The following is a 25534-nucleotide window of genomic DNA, read 5'->3' as shown; positions in this document are numbered from 1 at the left end:
GCTGATGGAGGGCAATTTATTATAAATTTAGAATATAATTTATATAATTTGCTTTACCTATACTTTATAATCATTCGTTTTGCTTTTTATATGATTTTTTTTCTTCAAATTATGGATTACTTGTAAATATTGTGAAAACTGATTGATTTTTCGATTGATTTTATTTACCAATAAAAACACAAATAAAAATACTTTGCCATTCATGGTTTGGGGGATAACTGACACAAATTTTGTTCTCTGTGGGTCTCTGTAAGGGAGATACACGGAAATAAAAGTGGGGAGATATGGCCTAAACCCTAAAGGACAAAATGTATGAAAAACTGTGTGAGGGCAAAAGGAGTGAACAAAAATTTAGATCTTTTAAATACGAAAGCTAATGTGGTGATACATTTTGACATGATATTTCAAAAATTGTATATCATATTTCACCCTGTTTCTTTTCCTAATTTCTTTCTTTTCTCCATTCTTTCCTGTGAAATGTATAATGGTATCCAAGTATTTTATGGTGTCAAAACATTTAATTGTAATAACTTTTCTTTCAAGAACTCTTCACTTCAAGTTCTCTCACATCTTAATTAAACATGCAAGACTATATTTTCATCTTAATTCGATGGATAAAAGTCAACTAACTTTGTTTTAGAGTAAATAAGAGCACTTAATATCATCTTGGACTTTTGAAAAAAATAATTAACTTTTTAAACACTGTTTGATGAAACAAATACATCATCTGTCATTTTGCTAAATACCCTGTGCTTTTCTTTCTTATTATATCACAAGTTCCTTCACAGATCAAACCAAAAATTTAGAAAAATATAATATTTTGCTAAAGGAAGTTGTTTTCTTTCTACCGTACTTAAAATAAAACAGACATCCAAAACAACAAACTTTTTAAAGTTCCCTACCTCATTCATTTTGTTGTCACGATATGATATACATACCATATAATATTAATATTTCAGTTCAATTGTTACACAAAATTTGGCATCGAATCGGGTCAGTAATATATATCCCTGCTTTAATCTGTGATATTTCATTATTACCCTCTTGTACAAGTTTCATGATTGACCAAATATTTTTGCGGAACGGTTTTCGAATGGGGGGGGGGGGGGCTGACCATGCAAAAAATCACAATCATATGGTCATTTTTACTTTTTGTACACGGTTTTGGAAAAAAGTGGGGGGGGGGGTTGAAGCCCACCCCCCCCCCCCCACTTCCGCGGCCCCTGTTTAAAATCATAGTTACTTTCAATATCGGTTTATTAACCTGTCAAAGTTACCATGACCATAATTTTTTCACTTAGTAATCTTTTCATGCTATTTGAAATACTACTAGTAGTACTTGGTAATTCTTTTGTCAGAGTTTTACAGAATATGAATTTACAATCTCAAAATCATCCAAAACATATCTTTCTCTTTCAGTAAATTATTAATAACAATAATAGTAATAAAAAAGTAATTAAAGAATAACATATGTTATCATGTTGTTTTTTGTATTGTTATTATCATTACCTATCATTATCATCTTCATCATCCCCATCATCATCACCATCATCATCATCTACATTATCATCATCATCCTCATCATCATCATCACCAACATCATCATCATCAACATCATCATCATCATCTTCATCACCATCATCATCCTCATCATCATCATCACCAACATCATCATTAGCATTATCATCATCACTATCAACATCATAATCATCATCATCATTATCATCATCATCACCATTATAATTCTTATCATCATTATGAGAAGTTGACAATTTTTCTTTCTGTCTAATGTTCATGGCCAAAAAAATCTTATCATGTTATACACTGATGAAAATTGCAAGCTAGAGGTAGACAGTATCATGGTGCTGTAACACAAAACTTTGCAATTGATAGTAGGGCTGATTTTATGTTTGATGACATTGATTAATGATAATTGCGTGCAATCAGGCATACAAATCAACTGTTATGATCCGAATCACAAAGTTTTGTGAAACAGGGCCTAGTATGTCACAAGGCATTTTAAACACAAACTAAACTTAAGGCCCTGTCATATCGTTCTGTACAAGCCTTGCGGGCGAGTTGCAGGCAATCACACGCAACTAACCCAAACAAAGATTTGAGCATGTTCAAAACTTTCTGCGTGCATATCAGACTTGCATGCGCTCCTGCGGGCAACTGCGTGTGAAATACTGTCAATGCGGGCAACCTGCGGGTAGCAAAAATAGTTACCCACAAGGCTCAGAATGCACGGAATGATGTGACAGGGCCTTATGGTAAAACAAATGAAAAATATCTACTATGTGACAAAAGATACAAGTAAGACTCTTTAAGCCAAGGAACTTAAAAGTCATGATGTTGTTTTAATCACAATATCCCAGTCAGCATGTTAAAATGAAGAATTCTTCAATCAAGCATTCTCTACCAGTCACAAAAACTCACAAAGTCAAAATATGACAAATAAAAGTGATTTTTTCAGCATCTTTTTTTTTCTTTTACATACAAGATAGTCTGTGTGAAATAGTGTATTTACAGTACATTCATTCTAAATTTATATAGAAACTTATTTCTGTACAAAATCACTAAACTGGACAGCATAGATTCATAGAAATATCTAAAGTATTCAGTACTTGTACATAATGTACAGATCAAAATGTTAACACAACATACATAAGGACTACACAACAACTTTTGCCTTTATTTTTTAATAAGACATATCACTATGACATTCTCTTTTGTAAATATCTAAATAAAGAAAACTTTTGAAGCTTTTGTCACTTTGATTGCACATTATATTTTCAACAACATAGCCCTACATAGAGGATTGGTCGGAGAGATTTGATATTCTTAATTTGCACTCATTAGAACTTCAAAGAATCAATTAAAACACACCGTTTGATTCTCACTTCCATCATCTTTTTAACATTCATATATGTAATCTAATCTACTTAATCTTGAAAAATCCCCCCTCTCTCTCTCCCTCTCTCTTTCTCAATGTGAGTCTCTGTTTCTCTTTCTCAAACATCCACTCAATCTCACACTTAACTCCCTGATCTTTCTTTCTCTATTTCAATGATATTTCTCTTACTTTTCAGCAAGTCACGTTTCACCATGTCTCCAAATACTTAATCTTAAGTTACATCAATAATGAAATCTTCATATGATATCGTAGACTGTGATATTTTGACTTAACGGAACTAAAATCATAATATGTAAAATTAAAAATTCATGTATCTAGCCACCAGAATTTTTTTCTTCATATTATTGTATTGAGTTGCTCAGCCCAAATAATTCTCATTTGATTAAGTCTTCAGCCAATCAAAATATGATGGTGGTGATTCACTCGGTAGAGCAATGGTCTTGTAATCCGATAACCTGGGTTCAAACCAAATAGAGAACTTTAGCAGGGTGATAATTCTCTTCCATGAGGACTGTCCTCAAGGTTTTAACTTAAAGGCATACACATAATTTCTTAGTCAACTAAAAACAAATCACAAAATTGAAATCTAAACATAATCCATTAAATTGTTTTTTAAAATAATTTTGACCCTGTCTAATTAATTTAACAACACGTCATATACATGTAACAAAAAACACTGTAGCAAGTTTTGATATGAAGCTTACTGGCAAGTTAGATATAGAAGTGTATCACTGATTGAGATAAACACCACTTCCAATATCTTGATTATTCAATATATTATTTTGAATTGTGCATTTCATTACATTAACTGGACAGGAACAACGCATCCATTGGTGACGAATACAAGTACATTGTAAATTGTAATAGCAACATGCTGATGTATTCAAATTAAAAATGCAACTAACACCTTCATAAAGAGTTCCTTGACGTGCTATTTATGTCTCCTGGTCTTTGCAATTTCTACATCCTGCTATGCCAGGCATGCTTAAACAATATCTTGCTTTGATTTTGCTTATCTTTAGAGAAGAAAAGAAATTATGTCATAAGCATGGGTCTTTTCCTCCTTATTTCCTCATTCTGCAGTGTTTGATATTGCCCATGCCCTTTCTGCAAGCCCTTTGTGCCCAGTTTACACAAAGATTGGTGCTTGATTGAAGGGCTGATTTTATGCTTGACTATATTGATCATCCTGTGCAATCAAGAATACTCATCGTCAGTATGATCATTAGCTAAGCTCTGTTTAACCGTCTCCTGGCATTTATATTACTACAAGTCAGAAAACAGTTATTAGCAGAAAAAAATTACTACTCTACAATCAAAGCATACAATGCCTTTAGTTATATTATACTTCATCTTCTTCATATGAACATTATATGTTTTGCAAGTTGGTCATTTTCTTTAACGAGCATTAAAATATGAGTCATATGTTCAAAATAATTGCTCAAGGTGACATACATAAAACATATGTGTTAGCAAACTAAACAAAAATCTACCAAAGTTTTTTAAAACTAGTACAACTTTTCAAAATACCAGCTAAAGATGACAGAACATAGTACTCATTAATACAGTGTTCAATCTTATACCAGCCTATTGGTATAGAAGGCAAGCATAAACAAATTTAATTAATATTTACCATTCAGTATTGCACATCTGCTTCATGCAATAATGAACGAGATGATATTCATTTGACCTATAAAAATAATATTCAACATAACTTGTATTTTCTGTCTTTGAAATGGAAATCTGCAACATGAGTCTTAGCAAACTACAGCATTTAAAGTACCCTGCTGCTTCAGTCTTTTGACATTTGAAAAAAAGCGTCATCACTATCAAACTGTATATTTGATTCAATTTAATTGAGTTTGATTGTTGAAGTTAAGTGTGACTTAACATCTCACTTAAATTTTCATATTGCATACACTACATAATGCACATTTGTCATACCATGCACAGAGAGTTTACTAAATATAAATATCATGGGCACACACAACTATTTTTAGAACAACACCCCCCCCCCCTTTCCTTGACTGGTTTAAGTCTAAGGTCCATGACAGAAAATAACTCCTCTGCAATTTGACTTTAATGAAGATGAGGCCTAAACAACCATCAATAAGTTTCATCCACATATTGAGAGCCTCATTCTGTTTATATTCTGTGTTTACATTACTGAGTTGTTACACATCTATTCAAGCAAGAAATAATGAAATATAAGGACAGCAGTACACATCTATTAAAGATGACATACATAGCCCAAAATACAGAGTTGTCACAGAAGAAAAATTGAGTTGTTGTTCACTGTTAATTTTTAAGAGAAATTGAAAGTCATTGACAAGATTATACTGAGATGATTTTTCAGTAGCAATTTCACTTCATATGAAACTTCAAATATGAATTTTGCATTAGATTTTCCTTTGAGAATCTAAAACATAAAACTTTCTTGATTACAATATACTTTCTTCATGAAATTTTCAGATAGCTCTGCTCATCTGTGTATCAAATCAGTTGGAGGTATTAAGTAGATTTGAAAGAAACATCTGTTAAAATAAGGAAATTTCATTTTGCATGTTAATTGGTAGACTGCTATGTAAGTACATCAGTCTATTGTGTTCACAGCATAGTCCAAAAAACAACTAATATCTTAGTACTTTTAAATTATTGATGTCTCTCCATATCTTTTCCTGAACATAGCACTCTACCAAAACACTCCACATTGAAAGTCGGTGGAGTAAAGCATGCCCAAACTTGACAATTATTGTACATGATAAAATTAATTTACCCCAAATAAACATGCTTTGCCATGATAGATGACAGACAGAGTATCCCTGCATATGCTATGTATATAAGGGTGCTCCATTCCACCGACTTTGTTAGCAGTGAACATTGAGCAGACTATTAAGGCATACGTATGTCGTAGTCTACAAATGAACATGGGAATCAAATGCCCTCAAATAATTCAGTATCTAAACAAATTATTAATGCCTATCTATAATTTTTTCAAGGAACATAGCATTCTATCAGAACACTCTAAATTGAAGGTCATATGGGAGTTTCTTTAAAACATGGTCTGCCACAAACCATTAGGATTCAAATGAATGTGATGCAGCTGAGATCACTGCAATGGGGGAGGGGTGGTGTCTTTCTCCTTTTGCAACATAGCAAAGACATGTTCAAAGATAATAGCATGGATTCAATTATTTCATTATGCCATTAAATATAGATATTTGAAAATCAAATAATACAGGGAATAAATAAATACTACTAATCCTTCAGTATGTTCTTCAGCCTTTGAAATATTACATAACTGTCCAGAGAATGCTTGACCTCTGATGGACAATGTGGTGTGAACAAGGCATTTGTCCCATTTAACCCGTTGACTACTGAATTCTATCGTTCCCATAGACTTTGTACAGATACCACCCAGTCACAGTAGTCAGCAGGTTAAGAAAAGTGGTACACAGACAGGATCATGATATCAAGCTTTGACTGGTAGCAAAAGAGGATGTTAAAAACTAGTTGAGCAGATTAAACAGAAGTGTGAAATGCCTGGTGGTCTTGTCTCCATTAAACAAAACGTTTTGGAAGGGACCTGATACACTGAAACTTATGCTTAAAAAATCTGAAGATTATAAATGAACATTTGGTTGATTTCTGATGTTCAGACAGCTACCCGTTACTAGAGTTTCTGAAAATCTCTTAAGTGAACAATACGTATTATATATTGTCATACTTGATGTGTTTTTATAGACCATATCTTAAACATGGAAGATCACATCAAATTATATATTCTCCCATGAATTCAACATTTCATTAATTTCCTGACTCCTCAAAGTTCAACTTCCATTCCGTGTGTTCCACGACAAGTCACGTATATGAAATAGAAAGTTAGATAGACAACCTGCCTGCCCTCTTTCATCATTTATCCCATCTAAAATGATGAGAGATAGAACAAGAAAGGAAAGGACCCCAACATCGGTGAAACCATGTCTCGTCCTTCCAATTTCGTCAAGTCCATAGTTCATGGAAGGCATCGTTAAAAAAGGCTATGTATCTAGTTGTTCACACTCCTGTTGTAATGAGCTATCGTCTCTATCCACTCCTGATTCAGCATTTGAGATAGTCTTGGTCGGTGTGTTGAAAAGCTCCTGGGAGTGCCGTAACTCATGATGATTACTACACCTGCTGAAAGAGAATAAGAAGAAACAAATGGAGAAAATCTTGAATAATATCAAATCCAGGGACCATTTCATAAAAGTTAATATTATGGTAACTTGCATGGAATCCTCGATTTGATTGGCTATTAATCAACGTTACCATGGTAGTTACCTTTGGATTGCAAAGTTAACATAATAGTAACTTTTATGCAACAGGGCCCAGTTGAAACATATTTTAATGTACCGTATACATCCATTGGTAAAAGGTACAGTTCTTACAGGTAAATGATGGTCTAGAAGTCACAAATAGTTCAATTTCACTAAATGAATTATAGTGTTATTCACATACATGTATAGTAATAATCCCTGAACGTCCATGTCCTTGTACAAGTTTGTGGATAAGGCCTCGGAGTATGAACCACAAGGTCCAGAGTACAGTAGTATCATTCTTCTGAAAGACTTTAGTCTACATTGACAACTCTTCATAATTATGCTTCATGTGTATTTAGGAGGATCTGGTAGTGATTGTATTTTGCTTAGCATTGTGAATGACTCACTTGGTGAATAATTGGAATACTCCCCAGGGAGTGGAGATGTGAGTGGGAACAATTAATCAAAATATAATGACTTGGTTAATGATAATTTATAAACTGATGAGATACATCATATCTAAAGTATCATATTAATATACTGCATAATTACAAAACTTGCAAAACAGAATGAATCTCTTCTGATAAGTGGGAAGATATATGGAAATTCTTATGTTCTGATATTCTGATTTTGTCATCACTGGAGCAAGTTTAAAGTTATATTATACTACGCATACATACCTTTCCCTGTTGTAGACTCTAAACTCCGCACTCAGTGTGTCTAATGAACCTTGCATTTCTTCATCCTGTTAAGTATACAAACATAAAAAAAGTAGTGAGTAAATGTAACACTTACATTTTCAGGGTTGAGACAGTTATACTCAGGACAGTCATTACCAGACTCATTTCTATATATATATATATATATATATATATATATATATACTTTGCTTCAACTTAACTCAAAGTCCAATTTTAAGCAGAAATCTTACACAAAATGGTTACGTCCCGACTCTCGTCCAAACCACAATCAATAAAGCAATCATCACCTCCTTGAGCTAAGTAAACTCTTCTTTAAATTTACATAATTACGTAGGCAGAGGTTATGTGACCTACATGAAGTGTCTTTTTCCCCTGACTAAAACTGAATTAATTAGATGCTGCCTCTCCATTCATCCAATTTTAAAATTGGGGACAAAATCTTCAGTGCACATTTAATCCCCCTTTTTTGTCTACTACTGGCCAACCCCCCCCCCCAAAAAAAAAAAAAAATCTAACACACAGTGTTTGACAGCATAGTGGTTATTTTAGTCCTACTCAACATTTTGAGATTGATTCAGTTTTATGATATATATTTGCGTTTCATCATATCATGCTTTGAACAGATAGTTAATTAAACCTAACTCATTATTTTGCAATGCCAGAAATATATGAATGTAATTATAGTGAAATATCTAATATCTAAATGAAATAGGATTTTTAAAAAATATTAAAAAGAGCCAAAAATAGATGAAGAAAAAGGCCTACAGCCACCCCCCCCCCCCCACTTGATCTATGCCTTGGTAGTAAAGGGAGTTTGATATACCCCGTGCACACAAGCGTTTAGAGAAAGATCAAAGGAGAGAAATATTAGAGAAATTAAAAAAAGAAGCAAAAGAAAGCTTGCAATATAAAGATAGAGGGGGGGGTTAAAAGAATAGATCTTACTATTTCTTTACTGTCTTTGGCTCTTGAACTCTGCTTAGCTAGTCTCTTTTTCTTCTTGTGGAGTGGTTTTGCTTCAATTATCATCTCTTCAAGTTCAAAGGTCGGGTCACAGTTCAGATGGTCTCTCTATAAGAAGATAAAAATATCATTCCACCAGATCCTAATATTCCATGTAAATTCTTACAGTTCATTAACACTTGTATTCCAATTCCATTTGATTACTAACTGTACTGAACAATGTTATGTATGATAGCAATTCCATAAATCACAATGTGTACAGTATGTCTGACCCCTTCATGGAACATTCTTCAAATGATGTCTCTGTTTTTGTCTCTAATTCATATGAAAATTTGTAATGATAGTCAAATTATCATGACTTGGGCAGCTTGTGGAGTTAGGTAAGAATGGAGAAAAATGAGGGTCAGGCATAGTAAAGATTGATTCTTTTATAGAATAGACATAAAGAAGATACAAAATCAGTACATCTTTGGCAATATATTATTCATTTCCTTCCAAATTCACAGACATTTTCAACATCCTTTTCACTCTTTGTCCAAGAAAGGAGTCATTATTAACAAACATTCTCAGGCTATGATGACATTTAAATATATTTTTTAGATAAAGGAATAATCTTTCACCCTCGCAAATATATAAATTGACAAATAGTAGATTGGCAATTAGTATAAAATTACAAAATTAGATGATATAAATTAGAATACCAATTCTTTGCTAGTTAAACAAACAGAATATTTTAAAGTGAATGTATAAAGAAATATGTAAAACATATTGATGATATATATACCAAATAAATACACAATCATCATGGAAATTGAGACATAAGAAAACGATGAAATTTGTAATTGTTACTTACCGGTGGCACAAATGACGGTCTGATCGCCATACTAAATACAATATCCCAGTCTACGTCAGCCATGAATGAATGTTTCGAAATAGATTGTAAATCTGATATCCTCTCAACAGGGTCTATTGATAAGAACTGAATCATAAAAAGAAATCAAGAAAAGAAATGTGTTTAATAGGGGTCAGAAGGTATCTTAACTGTGTAGAACAGGTATAGAGATTACCATGTAGTTAGTCACAAAAAAACTGTTTGATGGTGGAATGAAGAAAAGGTTGATGAGAAATGAAAATGGAAGATATTGAGTTGGAATTGAAAGGTGAAAAAGAGAAATAGAAGGTGAAGTCCTTAAAAGAACTGTAAAGAGGTAAGATGTGATGACTTGGAAGATTTATCTGGTCTTTATTAATAACTGATATTTAACTCTTTGCACGCTGAATTAATTTGAGGGATAATAATGACAATTGTTTGCGAGTTTTTTTCTTTAATTCAAGATTTCCATATTGCACCATTGATACTTATTATTATTATATACCGGTAGATGTTATCCAAGAACTATTGCCTTTTATTAGTTTATCTAATTTGAAGGTAGGGGAGAAAACTAATTGTTACGATTGTTGAATTTAATTGTACGAATGTGCAAGATTGCAACATCAGCATGCATAGGGTTAATTGGTTTTGCATGTTCCATGAATCTGGGGAGACCATACTTAACAAAAGAAGGTACTAGCATGTACATGAATGACAATTCCCAATTTTGTTTAACCTCTGAACAATTTTTATTGCTGTGGACAGATCAGAGAATGATAAGATCTTGTAAATGTAATGTCAGCATTGATGCCTCTGGCAATGTATCTCCTCTGCTTCTCACATCAGTGAGATGATCAAGACAGTGATGACGTCACATCCCTAAAGTGCATACTGTCACTCATTCTACACGGCAAGAGATAAAGTACAAAGGCCAAGGAGAAAACAGTGGGGTCTGTTGCAGAAATAGTTACATTCAATTACAACTCCAAAAATCAAATGCAACTTGATTTACAACCTGCGTGCACTCATATCTTGCCAACTGTCATTCATTCTACCGTGCAAGAGACAAAGTACATAGGCCTGTGATAAAAAAGAAAGAGCGAGTAGTTTAAGGCCAGTTGCAAAAGGAGTTGGAATCAATCGCAAGTTGGTTTACACCCAATCAGAATTGTGCATTTACATGTATGACTTGCATATGATTTCCTGAGTTGTGTGTAAATGCATCTATCTTTGTTGTTGTATGGGCACCAGGTGGATGAATTCCTAAGAAAGTGCATAAGCCAATACAATTCTCCCACTGCTTCATTCATTCAACATATGCACAAATGGATATTTTAATGATTCTTAAGTCATTTTCATGTGCAGTTCACAAAAGTGGGCATCTGGCAAAGTTGAGCACGCAAACTTTGTGAAAAATAAATCCGCCCAAAATGTTCTAGTTTATAAATTCCCCAAAATCTTCCATTGCAAGGGTATTACCCTAGTTCTAAAAATATAGGAGTACATACATGTTTGCCAACCTAGGTAAGTTAATCTTGGGTGTGTTAATTAATTATTTGGTTTTAATGGATTTTTTTTTGGTTTCTCTACAGAGGGATAATGGAAGGAACATGTACCAGTATCACTAGTTCATACCACTTTTATAAGTTATGTGGGGAACGGATTATAGATATATTTTTCTCACCTATTTTACAAGGTTTGTTTAGGAGGGTCTCCCTTTAAAAGGTAATGGAAGGTATCAGTATCCATAGTTCATACATGTTAATGGGACCTTCTACGGAAGGATTCCACGTTAAAGGGTAATACCAGATACCGGTATCACAGATTTATCACAGATTCTCACCTGTTTTATGAGGTCTGCTAGAGAAGGGTGCCATGTTGATGGGTAATGCACAGTAGTGGTGGAAAACAGGTGCTGGATGTCAGAAACGGAGGAGTTCGCATGGATGTCATATGGTCTCTATACAGAACATAAAGAAATAAAAAATGGATATCATGACCAAATATCACTGCAATACATTCAATGGGGTCTCACTAAACTACCTCTGAATAAGTTTACTTAAAGAATCCAATGAAAGTTGTCATAATCCCTCTACCCTGTATTGAAGTACAATAAAAATTAAAAAAAACCTGAAAAGTACAGTATGACTGGAATCCAATATATACGTGTGGAAAATGCAAACCATTCTTGTTTAATCTTTTGCTTTTCATATTAGTAATGCTTCAAAGTCAACAGAAGGATTTGGAGGAAACAACAATTTGAATATGGAGCTTTACAAACATCAGCTCATAATAATTTAAAGTTGTATCATCCCAATTATTTTATGTATTCTTAAGCTGAATGAATTCTAAAGGGGATAATACTGATTTTTATTCAATGTTGTTAAAACCAGTGTTTCTCATTGCACTCTTTTGATACAGGAAACAATTTGAAGAAATCTTTCCAACTTGTCTGACAATAAATAATGGCAGGTAGCACAAAGTACATGAACATTATCTTTCACAACACTCAACCTAACAGGCCAGCAAAGAACATTACCTCTGCAACCAATGCTGTCGACAACTTCAAAATCCATTCTACACAATATAACTGTATTCCCAACACATCGCATCCAATACTAGGAAACCCTTTCATAACGCCATTACCGCAGACTTTGTACATATATGTTGTCTGTGCTGGGTTGCCAGTGTACTGGCAAACAAAACTCAGAAACCCAATAGGCAACTGTCAACACAAGCATGGAGATCTCTCTGTCTATTCCATGTATCAGACGGTTCGTACTAGAAGAGCTGGCCAGCATATTCAAGACAATGCATACACAGGATTGAATGCATCGGACTGCATTTACCCTTTTCCCTCAGGCAGTACAAGACTTATATACCCTTTTGTACTTTTATACCCTTCTATGTTCTTACAATGTAAGAAAAGCTGACATTTTGGTTAACAGCGAAAAGTGAACGATGGCTTCCCACTGAAAAATAAAAATAGGAGTTGACTTTCAGAATTCAGCCAGATAATAAAATACCATTATGTCATGGTGTCATCTTCAAAAGAGTAAATATAGTGAATTGATTAACAAATTCATGAACATTCTATTCTAGATCTGACAAACATTTTTAAGGCCTGGTCCCACTGGCCGATGGACACAAAACATACTCATAACGGATACAGCGGACAAGCACAATTTTGGGGTGGCTCCATCCGTTTTCATCCACACCAGACAATGGATAAAAGGGCGAACAATGAAATCACAGTGGACAGATGCTCAATAGAAATAGGGCATAAGAAACACAAATGCAAAGAGTACACAACGGATACATAATGTTTTCCAACGGATGGCAAGATTTTTTTCCATTTTACATCCTCTCTACATCCATAAGTGCAGTGGGTGGGACCAAGCTTTAATGTGAGTATAAGGGCTTTTACAGACCAATTTTTAGCTAATATCTCCCTACTAGCAAGACCATGGACCTATTTCATTAAGAATTGTTAACTTTGTTATCAGCTAATTCAGTAAATCTGTTATAGTAAATTGATATAATAAGTCTATGAATCAAGGTCCATAACTGAAGAGTTCCAGCACATACCGGACCTTTGCAAATATAATATTGCAACATAACATATTTTTGCACTATGATCAACACCAGACACGAATCCTTCAGAAGTGACATCACAAAAAGAGGGACAAATGCTTAACCCTGAAGCAAAACCAGCAAAACTGACTCAAGACAGACAAAGGCTTTACCTTTAGGTTATTACCAATACCTTCAGTCGTTTTGGGGTCAGTTTTCTTGGTTTGACCATAACGTGAACAGGGGGCAGATTCCCAAAGAGATAACTGTGACTTACAGTCGCACTTGAATTTCAAGTTTCGTGTGGTTTAAAAGGCATCACATTGGTCAAATCATGCTTAATAGATAATAATAATAACGTTTTATTTACCCAGGGTAGCCACTTCAGTTAGGAAACTGCTCTTACAGCGGGTCCTGCATAACAATATGTTATTATTACCCTTCTCCAATCTAAATTCTGAGCACCTACATGTAGCAAGAAGGCAGAAGGTCCCATTTTTATAAGTCTTTGGTATGACTCAGCCAGGGATCAAACCCACGACCTCCCGTTCATGAGGCGGACGCTCTACCACTGAGCCACCATAGATGATGCGCCCTAATGCAATTAATCAATAAGACTGCATGACTCTAAATCACACTTTCCTCTTTTTAAAACATCACCAAGATCTTTTTAGCTCCTAGCTCTCCAATTATAAAACTTGAATTCCTTCTGAGCTGCTGTTCTATTTATTTTGATTACCTTTGTTCTAAGCATTTCATAGGCACATACACCAAGCGACCACCAGTCAACGGGATAAGAGTAACCTTTGCAATCGTCTGTTGCTGTCTGGAAGATTTCTGGAGCTAAAGAATTAAAACAAGAAGAAAAAGTAGAATTTGTAGAAATACATTATTTTTATCTATGTACAATTACTTGTGTGGTGTTAGTTAGCAATAAGCATCAAATATCCTTAGATCCCATGCATGTGGAGTTCTCTATATTTTAAAAGAATGGAAAAGAAAGTGGTGATGAGACTTTATGAATAACTTTGTTTGCACTGATATCAAGAAAATCACCCCATGCTAGGAACCATCATTAATATCATAGATAGTTAGCATTGTTTAGAATTCCTTTATAATTATTATTATTTATAATCATTTTCATTTTTATTGTCATTATCATTATCATGCTATCATCATCTTCATCATCATCATCATCACTGCATTATCAATATCTTCAACATAATAAAAACAATATCAAAATAAATCGTTGTAATGAATACGTCGCTAAACCTAAACCCCAAAACTTATAAATAAAACAAATCCTAATCTAAAGAAACAATACACTGTATTATTCAAAATTCAATCAAGATTGTTCTACGTACCCATATAAGGTTTTGTTCCAGACATTGATGTACCATACACGTTGGCTTTTACGATTGTCGCTATATTGAAGTCTGTAATGTGAACATGACCTGCAAAATATAAAAAATCATGTATTCATTACCCGGTACCAAGAAAAAAATATATTTTGTATGTATTGTATTCACACAGGTGCTGATCATAACTGAGATGGCCCTAGATATCCATAATTTCACAATTCAAATTGTCACACAAAAAATCAACAGATGAAAATTATATTCAACTTTTGTCAAAACTTGAACATTACATAACACTATGGTAAAATCGACATTATTTACCCTTAACTTAAAGTCTAGACATGTCTTTAAAAAGGTTACATATTGCAGATGACTCACACAAAGCCTCTCAAAGGCCCCACAAGTAGGCCTTTACAACCGCCTCGCAATCAGAAGATGATTGAGAACGATTACCCTTAATAAAGTGAGGTCAAAATGGTAAGATGCTTCGATTGACCTCCACCATTAGCTACCAGTATTGTGCGTTTAACCTAATTACATCTCATATCAAGTGATGTGCTTTAAACTAATTAGATCTCATATTATGTATCGCCCTCTCATAAACCCTCCTTAATTACGTTATCAAGGCCGATTCTAGGAAAACTCAAGCATTTGTATCCACATATCAATTAAAACAGAGCTTCAATAATTTCTACACTGCCCACAACTGATGCAGAAAAAGTCATTTAAAATTCATTAATCAAGTTGAAATTTAGACTACTAGAATTAGACTGGCATCCTTTTTTCCCTGTAATGGATGTTGTCATGGTAACAGGTGAATCGTCAGTGAGTGGAAGGCTTCTACACCCAAGGGATGATGGTGTTTGCATGTAAATAACACTGGTTTCAGAAGCCTGGTAGCTCACATGTGAAATAGTCTTACATGTTACATAGCTCCGGGCAATACAGATAAGTCAGGCAAACGCAAGAATGGAGTTTTAACACGTCAACACCAAAATGCCTTCCATGTCTTATTGGAGAGTTCTGTTAATGCAAACATTCTATCTAGAATACATGCATAACTCAGCAGATATGCCAATTCACATTCCCTTTCATGACGGGCATAAATGTATTCTTAATTTTTGCTTTAATTTGCAAGTAAATTTTTTTTTAAATCATAATGAATAAGTTAGATTAACTGATAAAAAGTCATTAACAGCATGCATATCTGGTTAGAACCTTGTTTTGTGTCTTGTATTAGAGCTGACATCACATTTACAAAAACATTAATTGACCCTCTTTTAGAAAATAAATTGATTGATTGATTGATTTTATTCGTCAAGAATATCACAGGTGATTACAATGACATTGAATAATACCTTGACAGGATAGCCCATGAAAGCCGAAAGGCTTATTTCCAATGGGGTCCTATTGTTAGAATAAAACATTAATATATTGTAACAACAAAAAGTATAAAATATGACAAGTACTGGAATATGGTAAAAAAAATACATATCCATCAGTCAAATAATTTGCAAACACCTGAAGCTAACAATAATCTACCTAATATATGAAACAAGATTATATTTTAACATACCCTACACATTATCTACAATACTAAAAACCAACTATACAAAATGTGTGATTTTTACTGGTAATGCTGTAATAGAGGAATTCTGCTACCTATTTAATCATATCATCCTCCAAAAGCATTAACATTACAAATTAAGAACCCCATTAAAAATATAGGTAGAAAATAAACTATATCTTTAAAGGACAAGTCCACCCTAACAGAGAGTTGACTTGAATAAAAAGAGAAAAATCCAACGAGTATAACACTGAAAATTTCATCAAAATCGGTTGTAAATTAAGAAAGTTATGACATTTTTAAGTTTCACTTAATTTCACAAACAGTTATAAGCAAATCCTGGTCTGTATGGAAATGAGGGGACTGATGACATCATCCACTCACTATTTCTTTTGTATTTCTTTTTATGAAATATTATTTATTCCCATTTTCTCCTCATTGTCCGTTGACACAAAGTTTCATTCCTCCCGGAACACGTGGAATTACCATCGCCTTAACATTTCATGGTTCAGTCAAGTTGGTCCTTATTGTCAAATCTGTAAAAATTGAAATATTGTGTATTTCAAACTAATGTTGTAAGCGATTTTTACTGCAATTCCCGATCCAATTTTCCCCTTTTTTCTACATTTTTCTGATCAGAAAAACCAAAACATAACAAGACAAAAAACATGTGGCGACATGCATTGCAGCGGAGCACTATTCCTGTGAATAAACAAGCTCCGAGCGAAGTCCTCATGTAGGTCGTCAACATGGGCTGATGACTTGTTTTGATCTTGGACAAAAGCGGTGGAAGGAAAAGAAGATAGAGAAGAAAATTAAGATTTATTTTGATCTCCGATATTAGCAGAAGAAGAGGAGGAGGAAGAAGATGATGATGATTTGTTTTGATCTTCGACATAAGTGGAGGAAGAGGAAAAAGAAAAAGATGATGATGACGATGGGTGATGATTTATTTTGATCTCCGACAAAAGCGGAGGAAGAAGAAAAACAAGAAGATGATTTGTTTTGATCTTTAGCGGAGGCAAGTAAAATTTAATTGAACACGCTGACATGCGCGATAATGTTTTACATGAAGACGCGTTTTGAGGAGCTAGCGATTTAGAATTATTATTAGCAATGATCTCTTGCTCTCCTACAAGGAGAAGACATGTAAAACACGCATCTTCTTGACTCTGTCGCAAATGCAAATAAAACTGAACAGAAGTCTTCACAGAATAATGATTGATCGGTGGAACACGTTTTAAAAATATTTTTTAATTTAGGTGCTAGCGATTTAAAATAGATATAAATATATATAATCTTTAGGAATGATCTCTAGCTGTGACATCTAAAGTTAGAGTTTACGACTGCCTCTGCAATCACCACGATGTTATAGAGAAGGTGAATATCATCGTAAACAACTTTGGATAGCAGTGCGTATATTTCGGTAAGTAATGCGACCTCTAAGAGTTCACAACGGACTCCGCAATCACCACAATGTTGTAGAGAAGGTAAATATCATCGTAAACAACTTCATATAGTAGAGCGTCTTTTTCGGTAAGTCATGCTTCCTCTAAGAGTTTACGATTGCCTCCGCAATAACCATGATGTTATAGAGAAGGTGAATATTGTAAACAGCTTCGGATAGTAGTGCGTCTTTTTCGGTAAGTCATGCGACCTCTAAGAGTTTACGATTGCCTCCGCAATCACCATGATGTTTTTGAAGAAGGTGAATATCATCGTAAACAACTTCGGATAGTAGTGCGTTTATTTTGCCAAGTCATGCGACCTCTAAGAGTTTACGACTGGCTACGCAATCACCATGATGTTGAAGAGAAGGTGAATATTGTAAACAGCTTCGGATAGTAGTGCGTCTTTTTCAGTAAGTCATGAGACCTCTAAGAGTTTACGATTGCCTCCGCAATCACCACGATGTTTTTGAAGAAGGTCAATATCATCGTAAACAACTTGGATAGTAGTGCGTCTATTTCGCCAAGTCATGCGACCTCTAAGAGTTTACGACTGGCTACGCAATCACCATGATGTTGTAGAGAAGGTGAATATTGTAAACAGCTTCGGATAGTAGTGCGTCTTTTTCAGTAAGTCATGCGACCTCTAAGAGTTTACGATTGCCTCCGCAATCACCACGATGTTGTAGAGAAAGTGAATATCATCATAAACAACTTAGGATAGCAGTGCGTCTATTTCGGTAAGTCATCAAAACTCTAAGAATTTACAATTGCCTCCGCAATCACCACGATGTAGGTCATGCAACCTCTAAGAATTCACGACGGACTCCGCAATCACCACGATGTTGTAGAGAAGGTGAATATCATCGTAAACCACTTAGGATAGCAGTGCATCTATTTCCGTAAGTCATGCGTCCTCTAAGAGTTTAAGATTGCCTCCACAATCACCACGATGTTGTAGAGAAGTTAAATATCATCGTAAACAACTTCGGATAGTAGTGCGTCTTTTTTGGTAAGTCATGCGACCTCTAAGAGTTTACAATTGCCTCCGCAATCACCACGATGTTTTTGAAGAAGGTGAATATCATCGTAAACAACTTCAAATAGTAGTGCGTCTATTTCGCCAAGTCATGCGACCTCTAAGAGTTTACGACTGGCTACGCAATCACCATGATGTTGTAGAGAAGGTGAATATCATCGTAAACAACTTCAGATAGTAGTGCGTCTTTTTCGGTAAGTCATGCGACCACTAACAGTTCACGACGGACTCCGCAATCACCCTGATGTCGTAGAGAAGGGACATATCATCGGAAACAACTTCAGATCGTAGTGCGTCTATTTCCGAAAGTAATGCAACCTCTAAGAGTTTACGATTGCCTACACAATCATCCCGATGTTGCAGAGAAGAGGACCAGCGGTAGGGTCAAGCGCTGGATCATCATTATCTTCTTCTCCCTCCTCCTATTATGTCGGAGATCAAAACAAATCATCATCTTCTTCCTCCGCTTTTGTCGGAGATCAAAACAAATTCTGTCATCAGTGTAGCTTGCAGCATTTGTCTGTGTGCCGGCCACCCACAGATTTTAATGTATTTTTTGTTTTTGAATATCTGCCGATCCGATATCCGAACCGATTTTCGATCTTAGGAGCAAAACTTTCGAACGGATCTCCAATCCCATTATTGCTCAAACTTACATTATTTCAAACAATAAAACACAAAAGAAATAGTGAATGAGGGACATCACCGACTCTCTAATTTGCATGTCATTGAGTTGTGCACATAACTGTTTGGTGAAAAATAAGCAAAACTTTAAAATGTCATAACTTTAATAATTTACATCAGAATTTGATGAAATTTTCAGCATTAAGCTTGTTTGATTTTTCTCTATTGATTCTAATCAACATTTTTATAAGGTGGACTTGACCTTTAAATGCATTTAATGCTCAATACTATCACTGAAAAGGGTGTTCAGTTATTTAATAGCAATGTCTCTTAACCTTGACATAATACCCCAACCCTGAACAAGTTAAAAAGGGCTTATCAAAGGATTGCTATTATCACAAATACACTTGTAATGATGTTCATTATATCACAAGAAAGGATGTTCTGTTTTCATCATTCAGTTATTATTGCTATGTTACGCAAGTCACGAGAGCCCTACTACCCAAAAAAAATAATAAAATAAAGAATCCTGTTTAAGATCAGTTTGCAAAATCATTCCTCTGATCAAAAACTTTGTAACAATTTTCATGATAACACTGAGGAGGCTGTATGCATTCCACCTCATTGCTCTCTGTAAGAGTTCTTCTTACCTTTAATACAGGGGCAAATAGAATAGTTGAAAATTCAATGAGGTTGCTACAATTTAATAAGAAGAAACTTGAATCTACTTGAACGCATTCTTTCTCTTCCTGTACTTGACTGAACCCGTGTTATCAACACTTTCTGACTGCCCTGGGGCGGGGGACATCTGTCACATTATACATTCTACGACACACAGCCAAGCTCTACCACTATGCAGTAATCAAACTAACCCTCTTTTTTCTTTGCATTTTTCTCACATCTTTAAGTACCAACCAGAAAACTATGAACATGAACTTTGATTGTTCTCTTCCAGTTTTCTAGGGTTATATTACAAAGTGATTTAAGGTGAATGAAGGAATAAGGGGTGATGAAATAACTAAAATGAAGAAAAGGCAAGTTATTTTTTAAGAAGATTAATCTAGCCTACATGTGCCACTGAGTCATTCAAAACACTATCAAACGTAGTTAAATGTATTGAAATTGTATCAAATTAAAAGTATTCAAATACGTACTGCATTCACCTGCAAATTCTAACCAATAGTTTCATTAGTCTGAACACTCTTATCTGCATAGTCAATTTGACTCCAAATGATGCCAGTTGGGAGTCAACTCTGTTCTGAGTCAAAGTGACTTATTTTCAGCGTTAGTTTGACTCAAAATTTTGTGATTTTCAACCGATATCAAACCATTCTGGGTGAAATTAATTCCTAAGAGTTAAAGGAGAATGAAACCCTTGAAACCAGCTGAATCCATATCAAAGAGAAAAATCAAAGAAACATATTGTTGAAAGTTTGAGGAAGATTGAATGAATAATGAGAAAGTTATGAGCATTTGATTATTGAGATCACTAATGCCATGTAGATCCTCCCGTTGGCAATGCGACCAAGATCTGTGATGTCACACACGTACAACTCCGTTATTACTTTAGTACTTATTTCACTTATATTCTCACTTTTATAGAGTCTATCACAAGGTAAGGTGTTCTCTTTATGAGAGGACAAGTACAGAGGTTTCACAACATTATATCATTGATGAATCGTTTGTCACAAATGATTAGAATGAGCAAAAATAAATGTTTTGGGGTATATTTTCAGTGTCCAAAAGGGGAGAGTTGTTCATCTGTGACATCATAGATCTTGGTCGCATTACCAATGGGGGGATCTCCATAGCATTAGTGATCTCGACATTCAAATGCTCATAACTCTTCTATTGCTAGTCCTATTTTACTCAAACTTTTGTTGATCTTATTCTTTGATTTTTCTGCTTTCACAAAAGCTAACTTGCTCCAAGAGTTTCATTCTCCTTTAACCTGAATTTCACAGAATAATACCTTATCAATATCAATGTACTGTAATGGGCTAGCATGCACAAAAATAATTTGAATGGCAGACGTTGTCACACACAATTTACAAATAACAATGGCCAAAGCCTCACTGGCCGGTTTTGACAAATTAATTTTGTAGTATATGAATTAAGTGGTCAATTAATTCAGGAAGGCAAGGTTTCAGTTAACAATCAAAATGATCAGGCTGCCGTGTTGGAATTATATCATGCATGATTGGTCATATTATTAGTTTTCTTTTCTATTCTTTACTTGTATTTAAAAAATTCAAATTACCCATTTTCACTATAAGACCTTGTACTGCTAAAATTTTAATGAGGAAAAATTATAAGGAAAAGGGTAGAGTATTGCAACAAGTGGAACGCCTCTGGCAGTCTCGCCTGCATTACGCGATTTAATATAGCAGCAGTCCTAACTTTAAAAACTACTATACAATAATCATTCACAAAAACACCATTCATATAATGACATACCACGTTCATTGACCATAAATGACATTTGAACGGTGACTTGATTAAGACTTGTCAACTACACCCATGTCCACATTTCATTCACTCTATCTACAAACTTTCAAAGTTATGATGGCAATTCAACAATTACCCCAACATGGCCTAAGTTTATTGACCTTTGACCTTGGTTTTGTGACCTGAAACTCACAGGGGATGTTCAGTGATACTTGATTACTCTTATATCCCAAGTTTTATGAACTAGATCCATAAACTTTCAGAGTTAGGATGGTAATTCAACAAATACCCCCAACACGGCCAAAGTTCATTGACCTTTAATGACCTTTGACCATGGTCATGTGACCTTAAACTCGTTCAGGATGTTCAGTGATACTTGATTACTCTTATGTCCAAGTTTTATGAACTAGATCCATAAACTTTCAGAGTTATGATAGTAATTCAACAAATACCCCCAACTTGACCAAGTTCATTGACCCTAAATGACCTTTGACCTTGGTCACGTGACCTGAAACTCAAGCAGGATGTTCACTAATACTTGATTGACCTTATGCCCAAGTTTCATGAACTAGGTCCATATACTTTCTAAGTTATGATGTCATTTAAAAAACTTAACCTTCGGTTAAGATTTTGAAAATAATTCTCCCAACATGGTCAAAGTTCATTGACCCTAAATGATTTTTGACCTTGGTCATGTGACCTGAAACTCAGGCAGGATGTTCAGTAATACTTGATTAACCTTATGTCCAAGTTTCATGAACTAGGTCCATATACTTTCTAAGTTATGATGTCATTTAAAAAACTTAACCTTAGGTTAAGATTTGATGTTGACGCCGCCGCCGTCGGAAAAGCGGCGCCTATAGTCTCGCTCTGCTATGCAGGCGAGACAAAAATGATAGAAAAGACAAATGGACAGAAAATGAAATTAAAAAAAATTCCCAAGAATTAATTTCATTTTCCTGGAATTCTCCCTATAAGTTATAACTGAATTATCCCTTATAACCAATCACCCGGGATCCTTTAGATACACGTATCCTGATATATATGGGCCCATATTCTGAAGTCAGGTTTAACTCATGGTCTAACTCTGTGCTAAAATTATGGAAAGCCAAAAATGTCACAATTTTCTTTACATTGTATGTTTTTTATGATTACTGTGCTCTTTCCTAACTCATGAATGGTGAAGAGAACCATCTTATGAATCCTTCCAAAAAAGTTCAGAATGATTTGAGAGAAAATATGAGCTGATACATTGAAATTATACTGTTAGAGATTCATGCCATAATTGGCTATCCATAGTTAAACCACAACTTTAAACAAGAGTTTAAATTAAACAATGAATTTTACAGACCTCTCACACAGGCAGAATATCTATTCTGCCCTGCAATATGTCTATGGTATTAACCTCTTATAATTGCGGAAATTAGCCCTCAAAATCTATTGCCAATTAAGGCCAAGCAGAGAGCGTGTAGGTGAACCGTGTGCATGCAGATTCTGATGCAGTGGTATCATACTGCAGACAACAAACCCCTAACACGCATGGAATTGACAAAATTGAAAAAAAAATCAGTGAATTGAACAAAACTGACAAATGAGCTCGTATTGTCATCATAATGATATCTTGGTTTTAATTTGTATGATTTCAAAGATATATCCTGTCCTTTTATCACATGCAGTATAAAAATAAATTTAAAAATAAAAACAAAAATAAAGGAAAGCCTTCATGAAAATAGGAATGAAAATAAAAATAGAACTATTAGTTCATGAAAATTGAATAGAGAAGAAAGAGGTCCGCATTGAATTATCAGACCATACTTAATATTTTCATTAATAAAACATAATAAAATAAGAATTAACAAGAAAGATATCACTTACCGTCTTCATCTAGTAAGATATTGTCTGGTTTAATGTCTCTGTAAAATAAGAAAGGGAGAAAGGATTTTTGTTGAGAGGAGTGTTTTAATAGCCAGCCTTTGCTATAATTACATTAATGGTTCCCTCTAGCTAATCCTAATTCAATTCATGCACAATGTAAAGCACATTGTCATTAATCATTGAAATCTGATTAACTCTGAACAGTGGGATTCATATTGGCGTTTTTAACATGCTGAAACATGTCATTTGGTGGGCTGTTAAAGCCTATCTTTAGTCTGCCAAAAGTTCATGTCATTATTTCAATTTTTTATTTACTAAAATTTGTGTGGGTCTGAATCCTATCCAACACAAGAAACTGCTTTTTTTTTTCAGGTATAAAATCATTTTGTGAGCATGGAACTGGCTAAAAATTGTGTTCATGCTTTCTATTATGAAATAATAAGTGCTCTAAAAGCATTCATTAAATAAAATATATATATTATTGAGAGGAGGTGCTAAATATCTTCAAATATAAAATTCAAATTTTTCACCGAAAAAGATCAAAGGATAAAAAAAAGATACTGTTACTATACTTTTCTTAGAATTGAACATTATATGATAGTTTACATCATTAAATTAAACAAGTGGAATGCCTCTGGCCGTCTCACCTGCATCACGCGATTCAATATAGCAGCAGTGCTGATTTTGAAAACTACTATAACTCGCACAAGATGTTCAGTGATACTTGGTTACTCTTATTTCCACGTTTTATGAACTAGACCAATACACTTATAGAGATATGATGGCAATTCAACAAATACCCCCAACGTGGCCAAAGTTCTTTGACCTTACATGACCTTTGACCTTGATCATGTGACCTGAAACTCGCACAGGATGTTCAGTGATACTTGATTACTATTATGTCCAAGTTTTATGAACAAGACCAACACACTTTCAAATTTATGGCTGTAATTCAACAAATACCCCAATTTGGCCAAAGTTCATTGACCCTAAATGACCTTTGACCTTGATCATGTGACCTGAAACTTGCACAGGATGTTCAGTAATACTTGATTACTATTATGTCCAAGTTTCATGAATCAGATCCATAAACTTTCAAAGTTATGATGGTAATTCAACAGATACCCCCAATTCGGCCAAAGTTCATTGACCCTAAATGACCTTTGACCTTGGTCATGTGACGTGAAACTCATGCAGGATGTTCAGTGATACTTGATTAACCTTATGTATAAGTTTCATGAACTAGGTCCATATATTTTCTAAGTTATGATGACATTTCAAAAACTTAACCTTAGGTTAAGATTTTGATGTTGATTCCCCCAACATGGTCTAAGTTCATTGACCCTAAATGACCTTTGACCTTGGTCATGTGACATGAAACTCAGGCAGGATGTTCAGTAATACTTGATTAACCTTATGGCCAAGTTTCATGAACTAGGTCCATATACTTTCTAAGTTATGCTGTCATTTCAAAAACTTAACCTCAGGTTAAGATTTGGTGTTGACGCCGCCGCCGCCGTCGCCGCCGCCGTCGCCGTCGGAAAAGCGGCGCCTATAGTCTCACTCTGCTATGCAGGTGAGACAAAAACCTTCAGGCAAGCTTTGAAAACCTTCAGGCAAGCTTTGATAATACACTTAATAATTGCAATTGGTTACAGAAAGGATGGTTGATGGAACTAGCAGATGGTTTGGACTTCCTACAACCAACTCATAGTCATGTAAATACAATGCATGAAGCTGCTTTAATGATACTGCATTTTTCAATTTGCATTTACTGCAGCCTGAAAAAAATACAGACAAAATGTCAGTCGATGCATATTTGTCTATTTTCATGTTGCCATGACGATAT

The 25534-nt window shown here is 34.6% G+C and overlaps 1 protein-coding gene across 1 annotated transcript; it reads right to left on the bottom strand.

Moving 5' to 3' along the window:
• Positions 1-2340: 2340 nt before the first annotated feature.
• On the bottom strand, positions 2341-23727 carry LOC129273360 (serine/threonine-protein kinase 32B-like). The gene is made up of 8 exons (XM_054910384.2): positions 23686-23727; positions 14691-14780; positions 14066-14169; positions 11597-11713; positions 9736-9861; positions 8865-8990; positions 7899-7963; positions 2341-7096 (listed from the first exon to the last, which is right to left on the bottom strand). The coding sequence occupies exons 2-8, from the start codon at positions 14713-14715 to the stop codon at positions 6958-6960; spliced, it is 702 nt and encodes a 233-aa protein (XP_054766359.2). The 5' UTR covers positions 14716-14780; positions 23686-23727; the 3' UTR covers positions 2341-6957.
• Positions 23728-25534: the final 1807 nt, after the last annotated feature.

The sequence above is a fragment of the Lytechinus pictus genome, chromosome 12, assembly GCF_037042905.1.
Source record: "Lytechinus pictus isolate F3 Inbred chromosome 12, Lp3.0, whole genome shotgun sequence".
Classification (NCBI taxonomy): Eukaryota; Metazoa; Echinodermata; class Echinoidea; order Temnopleuroida; family Toxopneustidae; genus Lytechinus; species Lytechinus pictus.
Note: the sequence above shows the minus strand (reverse complement) of the source record. Positions and strands in the feature narration are given on the sequence as shown.